Raw genomic sequence first — 27,444 nt, forward strand, 5'->3', positions numbered from 1 at the left:
GCCATCTTTTCCTTCTAATGCCTCTCCAAGTGGATTAGGGGATTGATTGATTGAAATTTTAGACTGTAAGGAGTAGGTGTAATGGCAATGAAGCATTAAAGTTTTTGCTTCTTTCAGACTTTGAATGATTATATTCACTGCTCTGTAAAAGGAATGAAACTCTTGAGTGACTCATGCTCTAAATGACGAGGTTTTAAAAGTTATAAAACTGGGAGAGGCTCTTTCTCATTTTAATAATATTTGACTCTTTCAGTCTTTTGGTTGGCAGGAATAAAGGGAGCATAAAGCATCTCTCCATATCTTTACTCATTTAATACACGGAGAGTGTTTAAGGAAGCTAGTGCCTCTGGAGTGAGGGTTGGCCCAGCCCTTTTCTGGGCTGCCTTCCTCTTTTGGTACCCTCTGTGAATCTTGTGGTGAGTGATAAAGACTGACTCGCTCTCCCTTAGGCTCAGGCCTAGGCCATTTTGGCCTAGGCACTTTTTCTACTACTTGGCTCAGCTGAGCCAGGACAATTTAAATTAATTCTCTCTATTCTCTCTCTCTCTCTCTCTCTCTCTCTCTCTCTCTCTGTCTCTCTCTCTCTGTCTGTCTCTCTCTCTCCTTTCCTTAATTCCTTCATTTATATTAATTAAAATCTCCATAAATCCCAGCTGACTTGGGTATTTCATATTTGGGGATTTCCTATGGCGTCCACTTATTTTAGATTTTAAGTCAAAATACACTAAAAATTATCCTTTACAGTTTGGCCAAAACCTTTATAGTTTGGCATTTACAGTTTTTTAACATTCACACCCCCACCCCACCACCCAGCTGTCATCTGTGGCTCCAAGAAGCTGTAGCATATGCAATGGCCACACTCAAGTAAACTGTGAGGGCAAGGGGGCTACACCCGGTTGAAGGCAACTGATGGGCCTCAAATCTGTCAGTGAATTAGGAGGGTGTCTACCCCTAGACACAGGAATACTTCCCCTGGCAAAAAGAGAACAATTTGTTCCAATAGCCATGCTCTTTGGCCAAAAAGGAAAATGATAAATGTTGGAGGGGATGTGGGAAAATTGGGGCGCTGATACACTGTTGGTGGAACTGTGAACTGATACAACCATTTTGAGAGCAATATAGAATCAGGCTCAAAGGGACATAAAACTATGCAGACTCTTTGACCCAGCAATACCACTACTGTGTCTGTACCCAAAAAGAGATAAGGGGAAAGGATCTCCCTTGAACCAAAATATTTTTAACAGGGGCAAAGAATTGGAAACAGGGTTTGTCTATCACTTGGGGAATAGATGAATAAGTTGTTGTAATAGAAGACTATTGTGCCATAAAGAATGATAAATAGGATGAATCCAGAAAAACCTGGACTCATGAACTGATGCAAAATGAAGTGAGCAGAACCAGGAGAACAATGTATACAGTAACAGAGATATTATACAATGATCAGTTGTGAGGACCTAAGTCATTATCAGCAAAGCAAATCTCCAAAAAAACCACAAGGGATTCATAATGAAAATGCTATCCATAGCCAAAGATGGAATTCTTGGAATTTGAGTGCAGATAAAAGCATGCCATCTTCCACTATATTTCCTTCATGAGATTTCTATTGAATGTATAATATGTATCTCCTATCATGACAAGCAATAAGGAAACATGAAAGTATGAGTATAATTTATATCAGATTATTCCCTGAGTGGGGGTGGAGGGGGGAGGGAGGGAGAAAATCTAAATTTTAAAAGGTCACAAAACACTTGTCAAAAAGTGTTTCAACATGTAACTGAAAAATTTTAAATTTTAAAATAAACAAAAATTTTAAAAAGATTCTTCTCTGGAAGCAGAGAATAGAGCTAGCTAGCTATGGAGGCAGAATCCAGTTCTTGAGAGGTAGTAGTAGCTCTTTACTCTTTCCCTTGCACTTGTTACAAGGTAGGATGCGGGGTAAGTGAGAAGAGTAAAGTATTTCTCTCTTCCCCTCAACCTTATCTGCAATAACAATAAAACCCAAAGAATCCAACAGAAGAATAGTTTATGCTACTGAACATCAGGGCCAGGAAGAGCAGAGCATGCTGCTCTGTAAAAATAGTACATTTTGGACACTCTAGGGTGGTTTGTAAGCAGTTTGAGGGCAGAGATTGTCTTTCTTTTTCCTATTTGTATCCCCACCATTTTAGCATCTTGCCTAGCACACAGTAGGTGCTTGATAAATGTTCACTGAATTGAAAGAAGTGGAGAGGAGTAGCTAGATGGCTCAGTGGATAGAGAGTGAGGCCTGGAGCCTGGAGGATCTGAATCCAAATATATCCTTAGATACTTACTGTGTGATCCTTGGCAACTCCCTTAACCCCAATTGCCTAGGCTTTTGCCACTCTTCTGCCTTGGAACTAATACTTAGTATTATTATTTTAAGAGAGAAGGTGTTGAAAGATTTCTGCAATGTGGATCTCCCAGGACCTTTCAGAATTCACAAGTTCACCACCCATCCAGGACATGTCTCCAGAAGATTCACTTGCCTAAGATCTAAAAAAAGCAAACAAAAAACAGGTAGAGGCCTCTGGAGGCCTCCTGGGTGGGAGACAGAGCAATTACCTCTTCCCTCTCAATACACTCTTAATGCAGCTGGAGACAATCTACACACTTCATAGCCTAAAAGGAAGAAAAGAAGACTGTCAAACTAATGGTTTATATATATCCAAAAAGTCAGCTCTTCCTGCTTTGCAGCTAATTGGGACACCTTGTTACCTCCCATTGCAAGCCAGTGGGTTATATATACCAGGCCAGATGTCAATCCCCCAAATTTCCATATGGTTGACTAAAAGCAGCCGGTGAAAGTCTGCATATATGTAGTATAATTCATTGTTGTACCAGAGGGAGGAAACAATTTGCCCAAAGTCACATAACTGGCAGAACTGGGACTAGAAACCAGATATACAGAGTTCAGACTCATTTCCATCATTTACAACCACCCAGAATCTGGATTCTCTCCTTAGAAATATATGGCTTTCATTAAGTTAGCTAAGGATGACCCCTTTGCCCAATTCAATATTCTCTCCTCTATTCTTGGCCTTTTGGATCTCTTACTGCCTCTGTTTACCATTCCTGTCTCCCTGATGATATTTGCTTTGACTGCAGGGACACCAGTCTCCTAAGTTTTTTTACTTGTACCTTTCTGACCAATCAGTCTGTATCTCCTTTTTCCAACTTTTCCCCCCTTTTTCTCATGGAATTTATTATAGGTTTTTATTATTTCCATTTTAGGAGGCAGATAGATAGTACTGTGGATATAGTCTAGGCCTTTCTCAAGTGTAAAATGGGAATAATAATAGCATCTATCTCCCAGGGTGTTATGAAGATCAAACAGGGAAAATATTTTTTATGGCCCTTTGCAAACCTTTGTATTATACAAAAACTAGCTATGACCAAATATTCCCTTGTGGGAACTGATATCTTTTCAGTTTGTTAACACTTCTATGAAAATCGTCACCAAATCTACATTTGCTGTCCTGATCTTTAGACAGTCCTTTTTCCCTTCTTTTAAAAAAAATATTTTAATTTTTAAAAATTACATATAGAAACAATTTTGACAATTATTATTTGACATTTCATGATTCAGATTCTATTCCCTCTCCCAGAAGTGGTAAATAGTCTAATATAGGTTACACTAGTGCTGTCATGCAACACATATTTCCATATTCCTCATGCCATGAAAGAAGATACATATCACGAAGACAGTAAAGAACTCATATGAAGGAAAGAAAGTGAAAAATGCCATTGTTTGATCTGCAATCAGACTCCAACAGTTCCTTCTTTGACTGTGGAGAGCATTTTCATCATGAGTTCCTTGGGGTTTTCTTGGATCCTTGCATTGCTGATAATAGTTTAGTCCTTCACAGTTAATCACCATACAATATTTCTGTTACCATATACATCGTTCTCCTGGTTCTGCTCACTTCACTTTGCATTGGTTCATATAAGTATTTCCAGGGTTTTCTGAATTCATCCTGTTCTATCTTTAAAATTTTTTTTAAATTAATTTGTTTGTTATATTGAAATACCTAGTTAACTCTCTCCCTCTCTCATCTCCCCCCATTAAAGAAGGCATCATTTGGAAGAAAAAAAAAGTCTGTATATATAAAACAATGTCTTATTTCTACTTATCAGTTCTTTCTCTAGAGGAGGACATAACACAAGTCATTCTGCAAACAAGATTTCTGTTGGTGTATATAATGTTCTGCTCATTTCACTCAATCATTTCATGTATGTCTTTCTATGTTTTTTTTCCAAAATTAACCCGTGCATCATTTCTTACAGTGTAGTAGTAGTTCATCACAATCATATTTGCATCTTATTTAGCCATTTCCTAAATATGGGCATCCCTTCATTCCAGTTCTTTACCACCACAAAGAGAGCTGTTATAAATATTTTGGAATATATAGTTTCTTTTCTGTTTTCCTTGATCACCTTAGGAAATAAACTAAATGGTGATACTACTAGGTCAAAAGGTATATACAGTTTTATAACTCTTGGCATAATTCCAGATTGCTCTCCAAAATGGTTGGATCAGTTCACAATTGCCCCAACAATGTATTAGTGTCCCCATTTTTCCACATCCCCTCCAACCCTTGTCATTTTGCCCTTTTATCATTTTAGTCAGTCTGGTAGGTGTGTAATATCTCAGCAGTGTTTTGATTTGTAATTCCCTAATAAATAATGATTTAGAGTATTTTTCATATACATTTTCATATAAAGCATTGATTTCTTTATCCAAAAACTATCTGTTCAAATCTTTTGACCATCAATGACAAATTTCTCTATATATTTCTCTAAGAAATTATTTATAAAATTTACTTTTATCCCAACTTACTGCTTTCCTTCTAATGTTGGCCACATTAATTTCATTTGTACAAAACCTTTTCAATTTAATATATTCAAAATTATCCATTTTACATCTCACAAGGCTTTCTATCTCTTGTTTATTCATAAATTCTTCTCCTATCCATAAATCTGATGGGTAAGATGTTCCCCATTCTTTTAATTTGCTTATATCTCCTTTTATGCCTAGGTCATGTAACCATTTTGACCTTATCTTAGTAAATGTTATAAGACATTGGTCATGTCTAGTTTCTGCCAGATAGTATTCTATTACAACCATATATTACAACTTGTTCAGCCATTCCCTAACAGATGAACATCCCCCAGGTTTCTAATTCTAATTCTTTGCCACTACAGAAAGGGCTACTATGAATATTTTTGTACAAGTAGTTCCTTTTTCCCTATCTCTGATCTCTTTGGGATATAGAACCAGTAGTGGTATTGCTGGGTCAAAGGGTGTGCATAGTTTTGTGACCCTTTGGATATGGTTTCATATTGTTCTCCAGAATGGTTGTATCAGTTCACAGTTTCACAGATACAACCATTCTGGAGAACAATATGGAACCATGCCCAATGGGCCACAAAACTATTCATATCCTTTATATAGTCTTGGTACCAGTCAAGTCAAATTTTTATAAAAGTCAAAAATTTATAAAGCACTTACCATGTGCCAGGAAAAAGTGTCCAAGTACTGGATTCAAAATATCTTTGCTTAGACAACCTCACTTAAATTTAATCATATACTGCCTTTGCTGTCTTCCATGTTAATGAAAATCACATATTGTTGAGAATGAAATCCACATTTCAGGACTTTCTGTGGTAGTAAACTGATGTGAATGGGTCTTACCACAGAATGCTTGATTTCTGGTCCCAGTTGTCATTTAACTTTTTATGGATGCATGTCACCTCTCCAGCTAGGATCAGACAATGGAAAAAACCATTAGAGAACATTAGTCCAACCCCCTTATTTGACCCATTTGGAAACTGAAGTCCAAATGACGTAGGTGTTTTTCCTAAAGCAATTCAAAAAACTAAATAGGAAAGCTATGACTCAGCATCTTGAAGACAGGAACCAAATGTTTCTATATCCTATATGGCAGTGCTCATGCTCAAAATGTGATTTCAGAGCATTTCTTTCAGGCTGATTGCTTTCCTGTTGGCTGTGCACTATTGTGGCAAAGCACTGATCTTTATGTTAGGGAACAAGTTCAGGTCCCTTTGACATTTACTAGTTGTGTGAGTCTAGAAACGTGCTATAGGATCTTGGGGTCTTGGATTTAGGTCTAGAAAAGAGATCTTAGAGGCCACCTAATCCAACCCCTTCACTTTATAGCTGAAGAAACTAAGGCCCAGAGATTAAGTGATTTGGCCAAAGCTACCCAGATAGTAAGTCTAGGTCTGAACTCAGGCTCCATGCATTTAGTATTCTAAGTTCTGCACTCTTTCCACTACATGTTGAGCCCAAAGTTGGCTCCTTTCTGGAAAAAGGACTGAAAGACCTTTAGGGTGCTTTGTCTCTAGCATCTTGTGCTTTATTTGTGGGGCAAAAAGACTATTATGATCAATAACCATGTTATAAATGTTGAATGCCCAAGTAGGATTTGGGGACATACTAGACACAAACTATTCCTGAGGCTTTTTCTTGGAATCTTTCTTGGATTAAACTAGGTGAGAGCAACAAGTCAGAGAAATGGACAATTTCAGGTCAAACCTTGAGGTATCCGAGACCAAAAGATAGATTACCCCTTATTACTACCTGCCTCACAGGGTTATAAGTACATTGTAACTTAAAGTATAATACATGTTATTTTAAAGCCTATTAACTTCTCCGACTCATGAAATGTTTTAAGGGCTTACTTAGCCTTTGATTTCTCTTCAGCTTAAAAAATGATTATTCCTTTATCCTTAACCCTAACCCATAACATTTTTTTCTGAAACCTCTAGTTCTCTGAGTCTCCAATAAGACCAAGTTATGTTTCTCAAGTTCCTGAGAAAGGGGACTAGGAAACCAGATCATTAAATCCATGAAGTTAGTAGAAGGACTGTGAGGACGAAAGGAGCAAGGTATTTTTTAAAACGCTTGGCTAAGATTTCTTTCCCCTCTTTCTTCCTCTCCATACTCCCAGTGGGAGACTAGGAATAAATATACATAGCAACCTCATCCAAGAACCAGCAAGAATAAAAGAATCTGAAAACACAAGGATTATTAGTGTGGTTTTATTCCATTTCATGAAAGCTCTGGTATTGTCCATCTTCACTTGCCTCTCATGGCCACAAAATGGTGGCAGAAAACACAGCTCTGTGCCACTCCAGTTAGAAAAGAATTGATGTGGGAAGGAGAGGCCAGAATATCGACGTAGGGTGTGCTCTGGAGGTGATCAAAAAGAATTTGGTAAAGATGAAAGGAAAGCTCAAATCTCCATGAGAAGAGTGAAGTCAGAAGGGCAAAGATTGTTAGGGAAAGAGATGAATTAGGCTTTTGTGCACGTAAGAGAGGGGGATTGGGATCATCCGATTATCTGTATTCTTCCCTGGGTAGATCAAGGTAGATCATCATCGTCTATCTCAGGGCCAGGAAGCCAGGGATTCTCAGGGGGTTGGGGTCCAGCAGGCCATGGGTCATCAGGGAATGGAGGTTGGGGAGTAGTTGTGCTAGGAGGTTCAGGGGGCCAGACTCCACTATCGGGAAGATCTCTCCAGGTGGGACTGGAGCCTGGGGGTGGAGGGTCTTCAAAAATAGGGGGTACCCCTGGCCAGGGATCACCAGGGATTGGAGGGCCCTGTGGCCATGTTGGCGCACCCCCTTCTTCATGAACCTCTAGGGCTTGGTCATTGTTGCCCGTGATACCTGTAAAGGAGAGAAAATAGAGTGGAATGAATTTTTTGGAACAGATGAAACCCTCCCCACAAATGCTAGAAATGACAGAATCCTGAAATGGACATTAACCCTGAAAATGGAAAACATAAAACTCCTGAATTGCCAAGGCATCCTAAATTTATCAGAATGTTTATTTTTAACTTTTTTATTCAAAAATATTTTATTTTGCCAATTACATGTAACAACTTTCATCATACATTTTCTGAAATTATAAGATCCAAATTGTTCCCTCCTTCCCTTCCTTCCCCCCTCCCCCAGATGGCAAGCAATTTGATCCGAGTTATACATATTAATTGGAATTTTTAATGGACTTGAATTGACCAGTCTGCATCACTGACCTAAAATCCTTAAAAGTCTACACACTTTAAATTGATTACCTGCAAACTAAGTTCAAATTCAAATGGCCAACAAAACAAATTGACACAAACCCCTAAACTTATCTATGCCCCTAAAATGATTACCATCAAAGCTAAATCACAGAGGCAGTTGTAGCTCACTGGTTTAGGAGCACGGTTCTGGAGTCAAGAAGACCTGAGTACAAATCCAGCCTCAGATACTTCCTATATGTGTGACCCTGAGCAAGGTAGATTAGTGGATAGAGAGTCAGGTCTGGAGTCAAAAAGATCTGAGTTCAAATCCAGTCTGGGTGATTTACTTAATCTCTCTGATTGCCTGACAAAGGGATTCACTGGAGAAGGAAATGGCAAACCTCTTCAGTATCATGGCCAAGAAAACCCCATGGTCCATGGGGTCAAGCAGAGTCAGACACAGTTGAAAGACTGAACCACTACAACAACTAAATCACTTAAACCTCTAAAGTGCCTTTTATCCATTCATTCATTCAAATATTTATTAAATACCTAAAGAATACACAATAGTTTACTGGGCATTGTAAAGATACAAAATAGATACAAGATTCAAATTCAATACTGTCTCATAGACCTTATAGTCTAGGAGGAGAATAAACTAGAATTGTATTAGAAAGGTATAAAACAAAAGAGAAGGAACAAGAAGTTGTACAGGACAGAGAAATTCAACAGGCAAAATAGAGCGAAGAAAATTACCTAAATATTAAAACTAGCTATAATGATCATTTCCACCACAATTCTGATCCATTAACCTCCACACCAAGCCAGATCCCCAAACAGAAGAAACCTCTCAAATCCACAATATCCCAAAGATGATTTGGCTCCAAATTCATTTGATACCCTAAAACATAATAGCCTGAAGTCTTTTGTCCATTTTATTTTTTGATCTATATAACTCTCAGATTTCCAACCTGCATCCCTATGTCATCTCCTACCTTATCATTTTCCTTTCCCCATCCCTCAGATCACCAAGTTATTCTCCTTCCTCCATTCTATTCTTCCCCTCCCCTACCCCCACCCCCTCTGCTTGCTTCTTCTGCTCACCTCCTACAAGGAGACAAAGAACCAGTATTCCCAGGAGCTTCCAATTCAGCATGGTTAAGCCAACTCTCCTGGGCCCCAAGAGGAGGGGCAGATTGAGTCTGTGGTGCCTAGGAACTGATTTTATAGAGGAGAGAAGAGGAGGAGGAGCCCAAGCACTGAGAAGGGAAAACCCCAATGACTCAGCTGGTGCCAGAAAAGGGGCAAGAGCTTAACTGGACAGACTTGTTGGGAAGGGGGAGAGGGAGTTTTATCTTCTGTGCAATAGCCACTCACTTTAAGTGTAGTCTCAAGCCAGTCTTCAGCTCATCTGTCCTGGAACTCAGTTTCCCTGGCTCTCCCCAACAACAATATGGACAGCTAGATTCCTAGTCCCTGCCTTCTCTTAACCAAGTGGCCTCCATGTGGATTTGTACTCCTCCTACCAGACTCACCCTGAGGCCCATCCTCTGGGTCCATCTCTGATTCCCTACCTCAGCCAGGAATCACAGACAGGATGCAAAACCTGCTTGGGGGAAGCAGTCTAATTACAGAGACAGAGAAGCAGAAGCATCAAAGATTGCCTGGATTTCCAGGCACATGTCCCTAGATCATAAGGGTAATAAGGAAGGCACTGTACCTGCAACACTATCCTACAGCTTTTCCCCAAAGATAAACATCTCCCTATAGTCCCTGCTCTTCTCAGGAACCATCTTTCCTCCATGTTCCAACCCTCCCTCAGAATCCAAACACTGGACCACCTAGCTAGGATCATATAGGAAACATGAGGAAGAGCCTGGGGCAAATTTGCACTGACTCAAAACAGGAAGGAAACAATAAGAAACCCCAATTCCCCCTTTTGCAGTCAAGAGTCAACAAGATTATTCCACGAAAGCACCAAGGTAAGGGCAATCATCTTTGCCCATATTCCTCCTCTTCCAATCTCCCCTCTAGCCATCTTCCTCCATCCTCTTCCTCCTTTCTCCTCTCATCCCCTGTGGTGCTTCTGTTCCCAAGTCCCACTCAAAACTTCTCGTCCTCAGACATCCTTCTTCCTAGGCCTCATTCCCCTATTTCTGAGCTTGTCATTCCTTTGAGTTTTGGAAACCTTTCAGGATTTCATGTTCAATTGCTTCTTTCAGTGGTGAAGGCTTTTCTTTTCTGAATTATTTTTAAGGTGTTGCTACTCAGAGTCAAGGGAATAGAACTGAAAGAACAATTTATATAATAATAATACTGTAAAGACCCATAACTTAGAAGGTCTTAAGAGCTCTGAGCAAGGAATAGCCAATTATAATTCCAGAGGATTCATGATGAAATATGCCACCCACCTCCTGATGGATAGGAGACAGACTGAGAATGTTGACTGATTTTTCATTAAGGACAATTCGGGAATTTGTTTTGCTTGACTACATACTTGTTACAAGGATTTTGTTTTTCTTTTTTTTTCCCCAAGGAGAAGATAGGTTGATTTTAATTAAAAAAAAAAAAACTTAAAATTTATTTTTAAAAATTGTTGTTTCTCAAACTATCACTCAGATACAAATAGGGAAAGAGGAATATGGAAAAGGCTCTTTTCTTGGGAGCACACCACAGAGGCAATATCTCATATTTTGTATAGGAGAGGCAGAAGGGGGCATTTGGGGCAGAGAGGAAGACATCCTTACATCCTGAGGGAGAATATTTCTAAACTCACAGATCCTACTAAAACCTCCTTTATTCAGTGTAAGAAAATTCACAGACATCAAGATAGATGTAGCTCAGGGATTAAAACCAGCAGGTGGACATATTTGCTACTTTCTCCTCCTGTTTTGTTTCCCTTTACAGCTTTCAATTGTGTGGTAAGAGGGGGAACCTACAACCGAGCATCTCCCGTTGTCTCCCTCCTCTTCTTCTCGAGTGATAACCTCACTCATTTCCTGTAGATCTTCCAGCAAGTCAGAAAGAGAAGATCCTGAGAAGGAATACATAAAAGGGGAATTACATAAAGAAAAACTCTTACATGTAGTGTGAAATGAGGGAGAGGGCAGGGCATGGTATGGATGCTATAGGAGAGAAAAATTAAGAACCATTGTGGGTCCCTAGGGGGTAGTCAGATCCCAAATCTCCTCTGAACTCTACCTTTCAAAAGTTCTCTGGTGGGAAGCAGAGTTCCAGAGGTTCCAGGGCTGGGTTCCAGTGATGGGGAAGGAAGAATTGCAAATAGCCGCTGTTGTTTGTATTGGGAAAGGAGACCCTCTTGCTTTAGGGTGGCCTGGGAAGAAAAGAGATAGGTGTCTCTCCACCCCAAGTAGTAGTTACTTTTCCTCCAGTTCTTCCTAAGATAGGATTACAACTCCCTTTGTCCTCTGATTGCCAAAGAGAGTTATAGTTCATGGCCAAGGGTAAATCCATACCAACATGAGGTTCTTGTCTCGTTCCAACTCTTGAAGCCTCTGCCTCAACCGGACTCCTTCTTCCCTCTGGGCCTCCTCCTGTAGACGTCCCAGCTCCTGATTACGTTCCTTGTCTCGGACTGCTTGACGTTGGGCTTGGCGAAGGGAGACCACTGAGAGGATGGAAAAAAGATGTGTAAGGACTGATCCGATGGTAATACAACACAATCATCCTGAACAAGGAACTGGGAGACCTGAGTTCTAATTATTGATTTCCAACTAATAGCTATGTAACCGTGAGCTAGTCACTTTACTTACCTAGGTTTCATTTCCTATAAATGAGAAATGTTGGATTAAATTATCTTTATAGTTCCATCTACTTATAAAATCCTATTCATTTATAAATCTGTGACCTCAGAGGAACAAGAAGACTATGCAATGCTATTTTCCCATCCATTGTCCAAATTCCCAAGCTCACCAGCTTTAGCATGTTCCCTTCGGGCTTCATTCAGTCTTCTCTCCATCTCTGAAAGTTGTTCCCGAAGCCTTGTCTCTACTTCGGCCACCTTGTCTTGTAAGGCTAAGGAGAGAGGGAGAGATCCAAGTTTCCTTCTAGATTGGTCCTTGTCCCAGTAAACCCCTAGCCTCTGTATCAGGACTCAAGAGCCAGGTATGGTCCTGCAGAATGAATTCCTCCACCCCACTTGGAATTCTCCATTATACTCTATACCTCTTCCATAGGCCTCTTGCTGCTGGGTTAGCTCCCGCCGAAGGCAGGCAGCCTCTTCTGTGCTCTCCTTCTGACTCATTCGAGCCGCCTGCAGCTGAATCCCAACCTCAGCCAAAGATTCCTGGGTCTTTTGCAACTCCTGCTCCAACTGCCGGGCCTCCTCATTTAGTCGTATCCGCTCTGCCTCCCCTGAGTATCAGAGAATCAATACTTTTCTACAACAATGTCAGAATCTAGACCCTTGGTCCTTCCCCACAATCACTAGTTCCAACTCTCCTTCCCAGGACATAAGTATCTTGCTCTCCTACTTAAGAGTTCTTTATCCCTTCAGAGGGAATACAAGCTTTCAAGAGCCATGTGCAACCTTGTTCCCTCAAGAGCCATGCGCTACCTTGTTCCCGTGCCCGGCCCACTTCTTGCTGGATGAGGCGGGCACTCAGTTGTAGCTCTTCATCTAATCGCTTTCGTTCTTCTTTTAGCTGCTGCAACTCAAGTCCCATTTCTTCAGACAGTGGGGCTGGGGAGCTGTAGGAAGTGGACAAAGAAACTAGAGATTTCTGGAAATCATTTCTAGAAATTACAAAGGAGAGAGAAGCTAGGTAGCTGACCCTCAAACACAGACTCTTTTACTCCAGATACAAAAGCATCTAGTCCCTGAAGGTCCACTTTTTTTCCTCTTGGTTCACACCTCCCAGGGTCAAAGAGTCTTTGTCTTCTGATCTTACCTCTGTTCTTGATGCAGCTGTGCAAGTGCTATCTTCCGAGCCACAAGGCCTTAAATAATGAAGAGAAAACAGAGCTAGGTTACTGGAAAGACAAAGGGAAAAGATGAAGATAGGAAAATGGGAAGAGGAAATCATAGGCTAGATATGTGAGGGGATACATGGAACGGAGATTATGGAACCTAAAATGCTAAAGATTAACATGAGTGGGAAATAATTAAGCAGAAAATAGGGCTCCTGAATGTAATGGCCTTCCTACCTTGAATAGTACGGATCTGCCGGGTGGCATAGCCAAGTCGGTTGTTGAGTCTGGGAAGCTGAGATACAGCCTCCTCCACCTTAGCTACCCGATTCTGTAGCCAGTTGTGGGAGCTGAAGGGACAAGAGAAGATCAGCTACCCCAGGAACAATTCAAAATCCCCTGGTTGCTTCTCACCCAAGACTCCTAGATAAAAAGGGTGAGAAAAATGAGCTCTGGCTCATCCCTCCTCATCTAGAATACCTGTTCACAGCATGGGCCACAAGCTTCACATGCTCTTCAGCCACCTTTGTCTGCTGCTGCTGCCACAGCCTGGCATCCTGAGCTCGGATCAGCTCCCCCTGCAGCATCTGGAAAGGATGGGAATACAAGAAGGGCTCTGCCAAAGATCACAATGCCTTGGCTCATGCCTCCTCTTCTTTTCCCATGAATTCACCTTGCTGTTTGCTTTTTCTACCCCAGCTTCAGCAGCTTTGTCCTGCAAAGATCGATGCAAGATGGCTGACTCCTGGTTCCTGGATGCTACCTCCCCTTCAAGTTCTGCTACCTAGGGCATATAAAAAATTGTGTGCTTAGTTCCTGGATCTCTGAGGAAAATGACAAGTAGAGACAAAGGAACAGGATACTCTAGGTCCCTTGGCAGGAGAATGCATAGATCCTTGAAGGAAATGGGGACCAATTCAGGGTTACCTTTTTAAAACTAAATTTATTTTTAATAGAATTTATTCCCAGGTATCTCAGCTCCATTCCCTTCCCCATACCATAGAGGGTATTACACAACAACAACAACTATATATATACACATATATATATAAATTGTCTTTTATATTTCTATTTTTCAGTTCATTCTTTGGAGGTAGACATTCACAAGTTATTCCTCAAATATTAATTCTATAGCTGTATATAATATTCTTTTGGTTCTACTTGTTTCACATTTCATTATTTCATGGAGTTCTTTCCAAGTTTTTTTTTTTAATTAACCTGCTCATTATTTCTTACAGTGCAATAGTATTCCATCACAATCATATACTACAACTTGTCCAGGCATTCCTCAAGTCAATGGAGATTTCTTTGATTTCTATTTCTTTGCCACCAGAAAGAGAGCTGCTATAAATATTTTGGAACTTTAGGTTCTTTTTCCTTTTACTCCCTAATCTTCTTGGGAAACAGACCCAGCTTGCTCAGTCTGAGGGTATATACAGTTTTATAACTCTCTACATAATTCCAGCTTGCTTCTCCAAAATGGCTTTATCCATTCACAGTTCCACCAACAGTGTATTAGTATCTCCCCATTTTTTCCACATCTCCTCCAACATTTGTCATTTTTGTCTTATCATTTAGCCAATCTGATAGGTGTGAGATATCTCACAATTTTTAATTTGCATTTCTCCAATCAGTAGTGATTTAGAGAATTTTTTCATATAACTCTGTATGACTGATTTCTTTATTCAAAAAACTGTCTGTTCATATCTTTTGACCATTTGTCAATTGAGATGATTCTTAATTTTTATAAATGACAGTTCCCTATATATTTTAGGATGTTACTTCTATCCAAGAAACTGTCTATAAAATTCTCCCTCCTGTCCCAATTTTGTTTTCCTTCGAATCTTAGCTATACTAGTTTTATTTGTATAAAACCTTTAATTTAATATAATCAAAATGATCCATTTAAATCTCATATTGCTTAGAGCTATCTACTTGAAAATACATCCCAATGGTCCAAATATAGGTCACATTCCCCTGCCTAGCCTCATTCTCACCCTCCTATGGGCTAGCTTTGTACAAAATCTGAATACTATTGATAAGTGTTATTTCTCAATGTTTACCTATGTATTTTTTCCTTTTTTAAGAGGCTTCAATTGAAGAATAGCACTTAACATATTTAGGACACTATATTATGTCAAAAGACTATTTCCATAAATAATTAAATGCCTACCTACTGTGTGCGGAACAGTGTGCTAGGCCTTGGAAAAACTACAAAATTGAGATAAGCTATGGTTTTAACTTTCACAGTATGCATTTACTGAACATTTATTAAGCACTAAGCACTATGCTAAGTATTGGGGATGCACTGAATGGAAGATGAGGAGTAGGCCTTTGGCAAAAGATAGAAATAAACTAAGGCTTGAAGGAAACCCAGAAGCATAGGTAAGAAGGGGAAAGGTGTGTATTCCATGTATATGAGGCTGTAAGTGAAAAGACAGAGAAGCATATGTTGTGTCCTCTTCCAAGAAACAGAAAGTAGGCCAAATATATGCAGGTGTATGTGTGTGTATACATTTTTTTTTGCATGATCTACTTTAAATTTAATCTACCATAAACATTTTCTCTGTCACTTTAAGTTGAAACAATCAGCAAAGCAATAAATCAAATCTTGATGTATAAAGTGTTCACACTAAAAATTTAAAAATAGGTTCTTGCCAACCAGTCCAACCTGGCTCTAGCACATTTTTTTTATGTTCAGAAGGTGTACATTCTTATGCCAAAGGGGACTGCCCCCAAATTGGCTTTTTGTCAATGCACCTATTATTGGTTTTGTTCCTTTTCCCTTTTATTTTCCTCTTATCTCCAATTTATTGTCATTTTCCTTTAAAAACTGTAATATTTGTATATACCTCTAGTTCAAGTTATAAGTTAGTTATGTTTTCATGATCCACTGGGGAGACTGGTCTCCCAAAGGATCATAGGGAGAAATGTATTGATTTAGAATCTTGAACTCTAGAGACTACATTTCCCCCAATCCCCTTTTCCTTTTCCTGTCTGTGCATTTCCTTAGGTGGATGGGGCCCACAGGGTGTCTCTGGCTGGTTTGAGTGGTGTAAACCTTAAAATTTCACAGACATATGAATGTTAAAAATTTTACTCCACATTGAGGAATCCTCCAATTCCCTACTTGAAATAATTCCCTACCAGATAGTGAGAACTCTACTTGAATGTGAAAACTCCTTGCTATGGGAGGATCTGTATTCCACCGTACTTAAGAATGCTTTAGGGTGGGCAGCTGGGTAGCTCAGTGGATTGAGAACCAGGCCTAGAGATGGGAGGTCCTAGGTTCAAATCCGGCCTCAGCCACTTCCTAGCTGTGTGACCCTGGGCAAGTCACTTGACCCCCATTGCCTAGCCCTTACCACTCTTCTGCCTTGGAGCCAATACACAGTATTGACTCCAAGATGGAAGGTAAGGATTTAAAATTAAAAAAAAAAAAAGAATGCTTTAGGGCAGAAAACTCCTTGCTAAACAATGAAAGTACTTGAAAACCATACTTATAAAGGAAAGGAGTTCTCTGAGCCATGAATTGATACAATGGGATGCTAAGTGCCTATAAAGGTGGGGCAACTTGTAAACTACTTAGACCTAAAAAGTGAAAACTTACTCAGAGGTTTTCTCTTAAAGAAATTAGTGACACAGCAGCATTTTTTTTCTGATTTACTAAAGAGATTAATCTACTCAGCTGTGAATTCAAAATGGGCTGTCTTTTGGAAAACATCTACAGTGATTGGTAGATGTAGGGACTTAGGGGAGGTGACATGGGAGAAAAGCCCCTATACAAGAAAAAGCAGAATCTCTTGAGGAGATATCCTTTTGGAGAATTCCTTTTGGAGGATCTCTGATGAGGACCGCTTAGGAAGAATCTCTTGAGAGAGGCTCTGGAGAAGGGAAGCTCTTGGAGGACAATCTCTAAGGAGGTCTCGCTGGAGCTCCTCTAAGGGGACTCTGTCCCTCTGGAGGCTCTGGAGAGAGGCCCTTTGTAACAGTCTCTGGCTGGAAGGCTCTCTGGTGAAGTCAACTGAGATGGAGCTGGCCTGGTGTCACTAGAACCCTTGCTTAGACAGACCTTGTGGTGAGTGTTAAAAGACTGACTGACTGATCTCTCTCTCTTAAGACTCAGGTCTAGGCCATGTTGGCTTAAGGCCCTTCATACTTATTTCCTTTTTCTCTCTTTCTCTTTTTTCATTAATTCCACATTTGTGTTAATTAAAATCTCTATAAAACCCAGTTGACTTGGGTATTTGAATAATTGGGAATATTTCCCTGGCGACCACCTTATATTTGATTTAAAACCAAGACACTGTAGTAAAACATATTTTGAGCAGTCATAATGTTTTTCCTTGTCTCTCCACACTTTTAAATGCCACAGTTTAAGGCTACAACTTATTTTAAATCTTACAGTGGTAAGGAGGGAGCATTTTGGATGCTTGCTGGAGTTTTTTTTCAATTCCTCTTTGCTCTAAGTCAATTTTAATAAATACTATTAAAATAATACTTGGAGTATTGAATATTAATTTTAATCTTTACACACAGAACCAAAAAGTTAAAAAGGAACCTCAGGTCATCTCAAAAAGCACTTTAATAATCTTAAAGTACTAAATAGCCATGAACTGTTCATAACAATGACATCATGAGCCTGGAGTCAGAAGGACCTGGGTTCAAATCTAGCCTTAAATACTTCCTAGCTATGTGACTCTGAGTGAGTCACTTACCCCCATTACCTAGCCCTTACCACTCTTCTGTCTTAGAACTGATTGATTCTAAGGCATAAGGTAAGGGTTTAAAAAAAGTAACAATGATCAATTTTCAAAGTGTGGTTTCTGTGGGTTCTCAAAACTCTGTCAAGGGTTGCTTGAGGTTAAAACTATTTTAATAATAATACTAAGGTGTTTTAATTTCTAAGGTAAATAATGCTAGATACCACCCAAGCTTTTTGGAAAGAATCCTCAAAAAATGTGTAATGTAATGAGGTCCTGAGACCAAAAAACTCGAGAATCAGTGATCTAGAGTAATCGTTAGCCAAAGCAAATTTCAATCATCTGACTCTAAATCTACTACAACAAAGTTCCTCCTGAGAAGTTCTCAAAAGTCAGGGTATATTCCAAAGCCTCCTGATTTCCTTTAATATATATACATATATGTTTAAATATATTTTTTAATCAGCAAAAAACTGCTTTATCATCCTCCCACCAATTGAGGACTAAAGAAAAACAAAACCATTATAAAAATGTCTAGTCAATCAAAACAAATCTCTACATTGGTCCTGACCAAAAAATGTCTCGTTCTGAACTCTTGAGTTCTCTACCTCTCTAACAGAAGTTGAGTAATACATTTCATCATTAGTCCTCTGGAATCATGGTCAATTATTATGCTAAGAGGTCCTAATTTTTTCAAAGTTGTTTGCCTTTACCATATTACTGCCATTATACACATTTTTTCTCCTGATTCTATTTATTTCACTCTGCTTTAGTTCACACAAACTTTCAAACAAGGTTTCTATGAAACTATCTTCTCCTCAACACTTCTATCACATTTATATAGCATAATTGTCCGGGTTCTAGGCACTCCTTCAGATTTTCATTCTTTTCCACCTCAAAAAGAGCTATATTTTTTAACATCATTAGTTTTGATTAAAATTAATCCTTCAATCTACTTTCTCTTTAATCTCCCTCCCCCTCTTCTTTCAATGTTGGATAAAATGTATTTCTGAACACATTCTATGTGTATTTTTCTTTCAACTAGTTCAGATAAGAGATTTAAATGTCCCTGTTTGCAGAGCTATCTACTTACACATACTGATTATGTAAGCTAATTTTTCCCAACATTTCTTTTTTTTTCCTAACCCATACCTTCCTTCTTGAAGTCAATACTGTGTATTGGCTCCAAGGCAGAAGGTAAGGGCTAGGCAATGGGGGTCAAGTGACTTGCCCAGGGTCACACAGCTGGGAAGTGTCTGAGGCCAGATTTGAACCTAGGACCTCCCGTCTCTAGGCTTGACTCTCAATCCACTGAGCTACCCAGCTGCCCCCGCCAACATTTCTTTTTCCTTCCTACCCTCACTTGGTGTATTCCTCTTTTCATTATTCTTTTAATGTTACCAAGAGAGAACAGAGCCACTGCTGGGCTTTCTAATCACTGTTCTATGTCCGCTAATGACAACAGGATTCAGAGGGCCCACATCTATAATCTCTCCATATTTAAATGTTACATTATCCCTGTTTAGTCTTTTATAATTGCTCACTCATTTTTATCTTTTCTTTGGTCCTCTTAACTCTTAAGTTTGAACTTCAGCTCCAGTCTTTTTACCAAGAATAGTTGGAAATTCTCTATTTCATTAAAGATTGATTTTTTTTCATCCTGTAGTATTATACTCAGATGGCTGGTAAATTATTCTAGGCTACAAGCCCATTTCCTGTGCCTTCTGGAATATGGTGTCCCAAGTCCTGCACTCTTTATAGTGGTGGCTGCTAAACCATGTGTAATCCCAATTGTGGCTCCCTGGCACTTGAATTCTTTCTGCACCTTTTAGTATTTTTTTCTTTGATACAAAAGGTCTGGATTTTGTTATGATGTTCCAGAGTTTTCATTTTGAGGTTTCTTGCAGGAGGCAACTATGATTTTTTTTTCTATTTCCTCTTTACTCTCTGATTCAAAGCAATATGGACAGTTTAAAGATTTCTTTTAATATAACATCTGGTGTTCTTTTTTTGGTCATGGCATTCAAAACCCAAAGATTCTCAAATTTTTCACCTCAATCTGTTTTCCAGTTGTTATGAGATACCTTCTATTTTTTTCTTTTTCAGTCTTTTGACTTTAATATTTCTTGCTGCCTCATGGAGTCATTGCCTTCTATTTGGTCCATTCTAATTTTCAGGGAAATTATTGTTTGGACAAGGTTTTGTACCTCTCACACTAAGCTGGGTTTTTTCAATTCTTTCTTTCATAACTTGCTTATCAATTTTTTTTCCTCAAGCATTCTAATTTTACTTATAAAAACATTTTTAACTTAAAAAAAAAACTCTTGCTTCATCTCAACCAGGAATTTCAGTTGAGTTTGTAACAAAGCAATGTTTTGCTCTAAGGCTTTACTTATAGATTTTTGAAGTTATTCTCTTCTGGATTTGTGTCTTAAGATTCCTTGCCACCATAATAATAGCTCTTTATGGTGGGATCCTTTTTTTGTTTGCTCATTCTTCCAGGCTACCTCCTAACTTTAGACTTGATGTTAGAGCAGGGTTCTATGATACTTCAAGAGAAGGCATGGGCTAGTCCTGCTCTCTTGGAATAACTATTATGTTATTCCAGATCTCAGAGACAGACTGGAGCTTTCAGTACTCCCAAAGGGATCTGATCCAGGGCAATTGCTGCCTTACAAATCCAAAGTTTTAAAGTCCTTGCCTTAGCATTGGGTCTGAACAACAGTAACTTCCCGCTAGACTCAGCTATCAAACAAATAGACAGCTTTATTGATTTAAAGATTTAAAGTGACAGAAGTATAGACTCCCCTTAGATCTGAGATTCTTATCCTGATTGTTCCTCTGCAGGCTAGGATAGATGCTAGAAATGAAAAAAAAGCTGTTTCTAGAGTCTAAGGCATACCTTTGCTTCTTGTTTTTAAACTTCTTTTCTACCCAAGCCTTCCATACCTAGGAATGCCACCACAAGGCATAGGTCTTCTTCTCAGTGCACTCTACATTTATGAGCCAGAATTAAATAATGGGCAATACTATAACTGTCCTTGTGCCCTGGTAAGGATATAAGACTTCCTCTTGCGTGGTCTATAGTCTCCCCTTGGAGCACTTCACATATAATATATTCCTAGCCCAATTCTATCCCTAGTGTCAGCAGTAGTCTTATCTCTCTCATCAGCCTGGTCAAGTCAAATGACTAGTGATTTTTTCTGGATTTCTCCATCAGGATTTGGTCTGATACACTCTCTAGGTCTGTTTGGAGAAGTTTTACAGCTTAGCTGTACTGCTTCCTTCTACTCTGCCTCCAGTGTAAAATATATTATCTTCCTTGTTTCACCTCATTCCTCTCCTTTTGAAGCATGTCACATTGCCCTGGTCAATGGTTTATATACCTATAAAGTATGATTGTGATTGTGTGTGTGTGGGGTGTGTGTGTGTGTGTGTGTGTGTGTGTGTGTGTGCGCACGCGCGCGCGTGCATTTTGGAAAGAAGTGTTACCTTTCCTTTCAGTTTTTGGGTATGTTGAGTATGTTCCAACTCCTGGGCTTTCAGCTGGACCATCAAGGCAAATACTTTTTCCCTCCACCGGCTCAACATGGCCTGAGCCTTCTTGGCTTCCTCAGATTGAAGGGGGTCTGTGGGCTGGACCTTGAAGGTAGGGACAAAACATAAGGTCAGGGCTTCCATGGAAGTAAGGTAAATATTCCTTACTACTTCTGCTCTATCTTAAGCAAAAAAGAGATCAAAATAAGAGTAAAAATTCACAAAATAAGAAGGAACACTGGGAAAAGTGAGGAGAAGGGGAATCCAAGAGGAGCTGGGATGGTAGAGAATACCCAAGTCCCAGGAGAGACTCTTAGAGCCAAGATATTTGAACTCTAGGAAGCCAAGCTTACCTTCTGACCCAGCTCCTCTTCCTGTAGGGCAAGTATGTCTTGGAGGCTCTGCACTCGAACTTGTAGCAACTCCAAAGTGGCACATAAGGTGTCTCGATCCTCCTGCAAATGCTGACCAGGGAGAAAGGATATTCTCACCTACAGTAGCATCTCTACATTTATTCTAGAATGTGCCTACTCTTCCTTCCCCATATACAAGAAAATGTCCCTTTCTCTGCCAAAAGTTTTTCTCCCTCAGAAGTTACATTCATAACCTCCAAAAGAATCTCTGTATCCACCTCTAATCTCCCAACTCATATCCCTATCCCTCTCTCCCCTTCCTCTTATCTCTCACCTGCACAGTCTCTAGCAGCTGCTTCCGCTCCTGTTCCCATATCAGGTTCTTGTTCTCTGAGGGGAACTGATCCCCTATATACCTCCTAAGCTGCTCAACAAGGGCCATCTGGGTCTCAAGCTCCGCATGGGCTTTACTAAGATTGGTGGATGAGAGTAAGAAGGTAAAAACTATAAGTGAAAGACCCCCAAAACTTGCTCTTCCCACACAGCTACTGACTTCTTTTATTGAATCAATTTGTCTTCACCTTAATTCCTCCCTTAACATCGTGGCCTCTCTCTGGACAAGGGTCAACTCCTTAGTATCTTCTTCCCTCTTAGATTCCATGGCCTTCAGTTTCTCCTCCAACTCATGGGCCTTGTTGGCCAGAGTATTAAGAACTTCCTGGTGAGCTGCTGTCATGTGGGAGATCTCAAGAGAAAAGAATGACAGAGTAAGGTCTGAGTAAGAAGAAGCTTCTTACCTGCCTTCTAAAAGTTCTCGTTTCTTCAAACTTTTTAGTCTACTTGTCTTCTTTTCCTACCTCCCTTTTCTTCCTAAGCCCTTACTTTTCTCTCCTCCACTGTCTTACTTCAATTAATTTAATACCTGACAAGCACACATTAAATGTCTATTGAACTTAAAGCACTGTCATAGGCATTGGGGCAGATACAAAATTCAGATTAAGGAAATGCCCCTAACCTCATCAGGCTTATGGTCCAGGAGAGGAATATGACACATATGCAAATGCCTATAGTAAAAAAATAACATCTGATCAAGGTATCAAGGAAGTGTAAACTAAGTGTTATAGTATGAAAGAAATCAGAAATGTTATGGGTTTATGACAGTGATGGCAAACCTATGACACAGGTTTATGGCACACACAGAGCTCTCTGTGGGCACATGACCTGCCTCCCCACCCCCCACTCCCAGAGTTCATTACTAGAAAGACAGAGGGACTTGGGCAGAGTTGCTCCCTTCCCCCTTTCCACTGTGCCTGATGACACTTTTTCACATCTCCAACTCCTCTACCCAGCAGCCCAATGGGAGAGCTTTCTCCCTCCCCTGTGTAGGGTAAGGAGGCAGCAGGGTGTGCCCAGCACTTGGTGGGGGAAGAGAGGCACAGCACTCAGTCTCTGGAGGAGTGGGATGGGATACAGTATTAGGTCTGGCACTCCATCTCTAAAAGATTCACCATCGGGGGCAGCTGGGTAGCTCAGTGGATTGAGAGCCAGGCCTAGAGATGGGAGGTCCTAGGTTCAAATCTGGCCTCAGACACTTCCCAGCTGTGTGACCCTGGGCAAGTCACTTGACCCCCATTACCTAGTCCTTTCCACTCTTCTGCCTTGGAGCCAATACACAGTATTGACTCCAAGACAGAAGGTAAGGGTTAAAAAAAAAAAGATTCACCATCACTGGTTTATAGGGTTTTGCTGGTTTCTTGAAAAAAAGCCATTTTATCTAGTTTTTAAAGAATGGACAGGAATTCAATAGGCAAGGAGGCCCTCTAGAAAGGCACATGGTACAATCATGTACAACAACAAAAAGGTGGGTAAGAATATATGTATGAAAGAGGGTCCATATATGTATGAAAGAGTGCATGGAAAGTGGTAATATGAAATAAAACCAGAAAGTTCAGGTAGGATCAGATTTTTGGACAATCTTGAAAGCAAGCCTAAGGAGTTTTAACTTTAGGCAACAGGGAACTACTGAAGGATTTTAAGCAGAAGGGTGACTTGATCATAAGGAATCTTAATAGGGAAGTGACAGATGAATTGTAGTCAGTGCTGGTTGGAAAACCTATTAGAAGTCTACTGTAATATTCTAGACAGATGGTATTTAGGGCCTATTTTGACATATATTTGGGTTCCAAGAGGAAAAATAGGCAGAATACTTGAGTCCTAAGAAATAAATTAAAATTCTGAGAGAGAAGTGGGATATCTGAATTCTGAGAAATAAGAGAGGAAGATGAATACCAAATGCCCTGTCCTAAACTTCACCAGCCTGATTCCTCCAGGTTCTCCCTCACACTGGATTCTCAATATTTTCCTGACCAAGCAGATTAGTATTTTAATCTAATAGCAAAGGGTCTTTGCTAAAATGTTTATCTCAAACTAATACAATGTAAAACTAAGGCAAATCCCAATTAGCCCCTAATATTATTTTATTCCAATTCACCTGCTCTTTGTGAAGCTTCTGAGTCTCTTCTAGTTCTCGTTTGTTTGCTTCTTCCAATTTCTGACGGATGAGCTCTGCCCCAGCCAAGGCAGTACGAAGCTCTTCTACTTCAACCCGCATAGCCTGTTCTGCCTGTCCTAAGACTTCCAGTTCCTCAGCCTGGGTTGCCAATTGGGCCTTCTGATGGGCTGATGCCACCCGCAAGGCCTGGCTCTCCATCTCCAGTCTTCGCATCTCTTCCAGGTGCTGAGAGATTATCTCAGTCTGAGATCTCATGTGCTGTGGCCCCACATGATCCAGAGACCTTTGGGTGAAATTATAGGTTAAGATATGGCATCTTTGATCTTATATGAGGAGATGGATAAGTGAGGCTCTCTGTTCCCATCTGGGTAGTTATGAGGCCTACTCTGTTCTATAAGGACAAGGAAGGGACATGGGGGCCTTTGGAGAAATTGGAAGTCAATCAGACACAAAAGAGGATGCAAACGATGGAAACAGTAACATTTTACACTTTGCTTTGAAGAGATCATGGCCAACAAATATTAATTTAGCACCTTTTATTTGCAGGGTACTCAGCAAGGTGCTGGAATAGAAAATGGTATATGCTATGCCTCATGAATATAGATAATGGCTATTAAGGATATCTGATGGTTCGTTCACAAGTAGTTGTGGACATTATGAATAGTTTTGCTTGAGGTGGAAAAGGGAAGAGATACTCAGTTTCCTGAATTCTATCTGGAGAGAATGAAGAGCCTGAGGTAGGGGCAGAGGAGGAAATAGATCCTCTTGTCCTAAGGTGGAGAGAATAGGGACGAGTTAATAATAATTTACTGAGGTTTACTGTATAAACTATCCAAAAAAATTCTGAGGAAAGGTGATAAAAATAAAAGACATGGTTTCAGTCCTTTGGAAACCTAATCTTATCACAAGGTTGTTTTAGAATCCATGTCTTCTAACAAAGTCCTTGGATAACCCAGGAATAAAACCCTAATAGACAGGATCGAGATGACTTGCTTAAACTCTACTCCAAAGCCAATAATTTTATTAGGACATTAAAGGCACTGGGTGCAACTAGGTGGCTCAGTGAATTGAGAGAAGGGTATATTTGGATAATGAAATGATATGTAGAAGAAAAAGGCATGGGGGGGGGGGGGAAGCTGGGTGGCTCAGTGGATTGAAAGCCAGGCCTAGAGAGGGAGGTCCTAGGTTCAAGTCTGGCCTCAGACACTTCCTAGCTGTGTGATCCTGGGCAAGTCACTTAACCCCCATTGCCTAGCCCTTAGTATTGATTCCAAGACAGAAGGTAATGGTTTAAAAAAAGAAAAAGGCAGCAACAAAATTAATTTAAACATACTTTTTCAAAAAACCTATTCCTTCCATCTTAGAACCAATACTATATTCTAAGGCAGAAGAGTGGTAAGGGCTAGACAATAGGGGTTTAAGTGATTTGCCCAGTCACACAACTAGGAAGTTGAGGAGCTTTGAACTGGAACCTCCCATCTCTCTACCCACTGAGATACCTGGCTGCCTCTATAACATATATTTTTTAAAAGAATGAATAACAGTAAGGAATAGGAAGCAATTACAGGCAAAAACTAGAATGACAAGGTTCCTACCTGCCTCTTCTTTTGGGCTCCTCACTATCACCTGCTCCATCTTGTTGCCTCAGAATCTGTAGTCTATGATTCTCCCATCTATGATTATGGTTACTATGATGGGATGAAGGCAAGATAAGGGGCAAAGGTGGAGACTGGACTGAGGTCATCCTGGACATGCCTGGAAGGGGCCGTGTTTGAAAATGAGATGGAGGAATGAGCCCACCAAGACCTGAGTAAGAAGAGATGGGTCAGTATTGAAGATTTAGGCATCAAGGGTATGCAATCTCCAATTTCATAGTTCAGTCCTATCCCTTTTACCTGAAGACTGAAGCATTCCAAAAGTTGATGGAGGTTCCAGGTTCCTTCTCCGACCATCCATTCTCTCCTATGGGGCAAGGAAAATACCTCAAACACCAATTCATTTCCCAAGCTTCCAATCAATCCCTGGGAAATATCCTATGATAATATATCCAATTCTTTAGATAACTTAGATAAGGTCCACCTAATTGTTTCTTCCCTTCCTCCACCCCACTCCCCACTCTAATCTAATCACTTTTGGAAGTGTGACAAACTGGGACATCTATGAAAGGAGAAGTAGCTAGCTTTTATAAGAAAATCCATAGTATAAAACTATGGGGTAAAAAATAATTTACTAAGGGAAGCAGGATCTGAGATTAATGCCACTTGGGGTCCAGGTGGCATTCCTAAGACTTTGGACAGTGCCTTTCTCTCCCTTTAGAGCTTTAGTTTCTCTTAATTGGTTCTGTGATTTGAAGTTAAATAAGCACATATGGAGGTAAAGGGCTAGGGAAATAGCTCTACTGGACTGGAGTGTGGTCCTGGGGAAATTCCCTTCCCACCCAATTATTCCCATCACTGATTCCCCCTCCCTATCAAAGAGTACGCATACTGCTTGGCACCAGACGAAGTCTGTAAGATGCAGAGATCCTGAGTTACCCTTAACAGAATAGCAACTTTCGGAACCATCTTCCTGGGTAAGCAGGAAGTCTAACAGGCCTTTGCTCATCTTTATTCTTTTGCTCATCTCTAGGCCCTTCGCTGGAACTTGGTCTTTCATCTCACCCTGATACTCTCACTTTCCCACAGTTGTTTCTTCGTTCCCTTGCCATCCATTCCCTTCGTCCTCCCCCTCTCTCCCCTTCACCCCCTCGGGCCTCTCCCTGTCACCCACTTTGCTTCCCGTCCTTGGCTCCCTGCTTCCCCTAAATAAATTTTGTTACGATCTTAGCACAACTGCAGCTCCTCTGCCCTCCCTCCTAAACTGCCTCCCTCGACCCCTGGTCCCTTTCTGCCCCTCAGCGCCCCTGCTTCCCCAGTAAAACCGCCTGACCCCTCCTCCCTCCTGCTTCCCCTTCCCCGGGACCTTCGTGTCCCAGTCCCTGATTCGGCCCTCTTCGGCCCCCTCGCCCCTCGGCCCCTGACCTCCAGCACCTTCTTTGCCCTGCCCCTATACCCTCAGCTCCCTGGTTGCCCACGTTCCCCTACCCCTCACCGCCCCTTCCCACCCCTCAACTGACGCACTCTCGCGCCCCCCTCACCCAGCGCGAGACCCTCCCCTCCCCTCCCCCTTTAGCCCCGCCTCTCCCGCCCCCACCCCACTGCATCCACGCATTGACTGCGCCTGCGCAAAGCGGGCCAGCCGGCGGGATCTCGGACCCATATACCTTATCTGGGTTGAGGGGAGGGAAGGGTAGAGCAGGACACGCAAGCGTCATGGCATTCATACAGTTAGCCAATCCAGGGCCTCGAACGATCCCCGC

At 40.7% G+C, this 27,444-nt stretch overlaps 1 protein-coding gene across 3 annotated transcripts; it reads right to left on the minus strand.

Annotated features, from left to right (window-relative positions):
• Positions 1 to 7,067: 7,067 nt before the first annotated feature.
• Positions 7,068 to 27,199, minus strand: CCHCR1 (coiled-coil alpha-helical rod protein 1). 3 transcript variants are annotated; one of them, XM_056817866.1, is made up of 20 exons: positions 26,574 to 27,199; positions 25,982 to 26,048; positions 25,682 to 25,892; positions 24,066 to 24,369; positions 22,156 to 22,319; positions 21,909 to 22,044; positions 21,575 to 21,685; positions 21,177 to 21,326; positions 13,655 to 13,765; positions 13,462 to 13,568; positions 13,219 to 13,331; positions 12,963 to 13,011; positions 12,629 to 12,762; positions 12,238 to 12,426; positions 11,986 to 12,087; positions 11,529 to 11,680; positions 11,254 to 11,386; positions 10,992 to 11,086; positions 7,686 to 7,714; positions 7,068 to 7,603 (listed from the first exon to the last, which is right to left on the minus strand). In XM_056817866.1, exons 1-20 carry the CDS (start codon positions 26,739 to 26,741, stop codon positions 7,597 to 7,599), a joined length of 2,532 nt encoding a protein of 843 aa, XP_056673844.1. In that variant the 5' UTR covers positions 26,742 to 27,199; the 3' UTR covers positions 7,068 to 7,596. The 3 variants fall into 3 exon arrangements, with proteins under 3 accessions (XP_056673844.1, XP_007483581.2, XP_007483579.2); XM_007483519.3 differs by lacking the exons at positions 7,068 to 7,603; positions 7,686 to 7,714 and having other exon boundaries at positions 10,832 to 11,086; positions 26,621 to 27,199; XM_007483517.3 differs by lacking the exons at positions 7,068 to 7,603; positions 7,686 to 7,714 and having other exon boundaries at positions 10,832 to 11,086.
• Between the last annotated feature and the right edge of the window lie 245 nt (positions 27,200 to 27,444).

This window comes from Monodelphis domestica, chromosome 2, assembly GCF_027887165.1.
Source record: "Monodelphis domestica isolate mMonDom1 chromosome 2, mMonDom1.pri, whole genome shotgun sequence".
In the NCBI taxonomy this organism is placed as follows: domain Eukaryota; kingdom Metazoa; phylum Chordata; class Mammalia; order Didelphimorphia; family Didelphidae; genus Monodelphis; species Monodelphis domestica.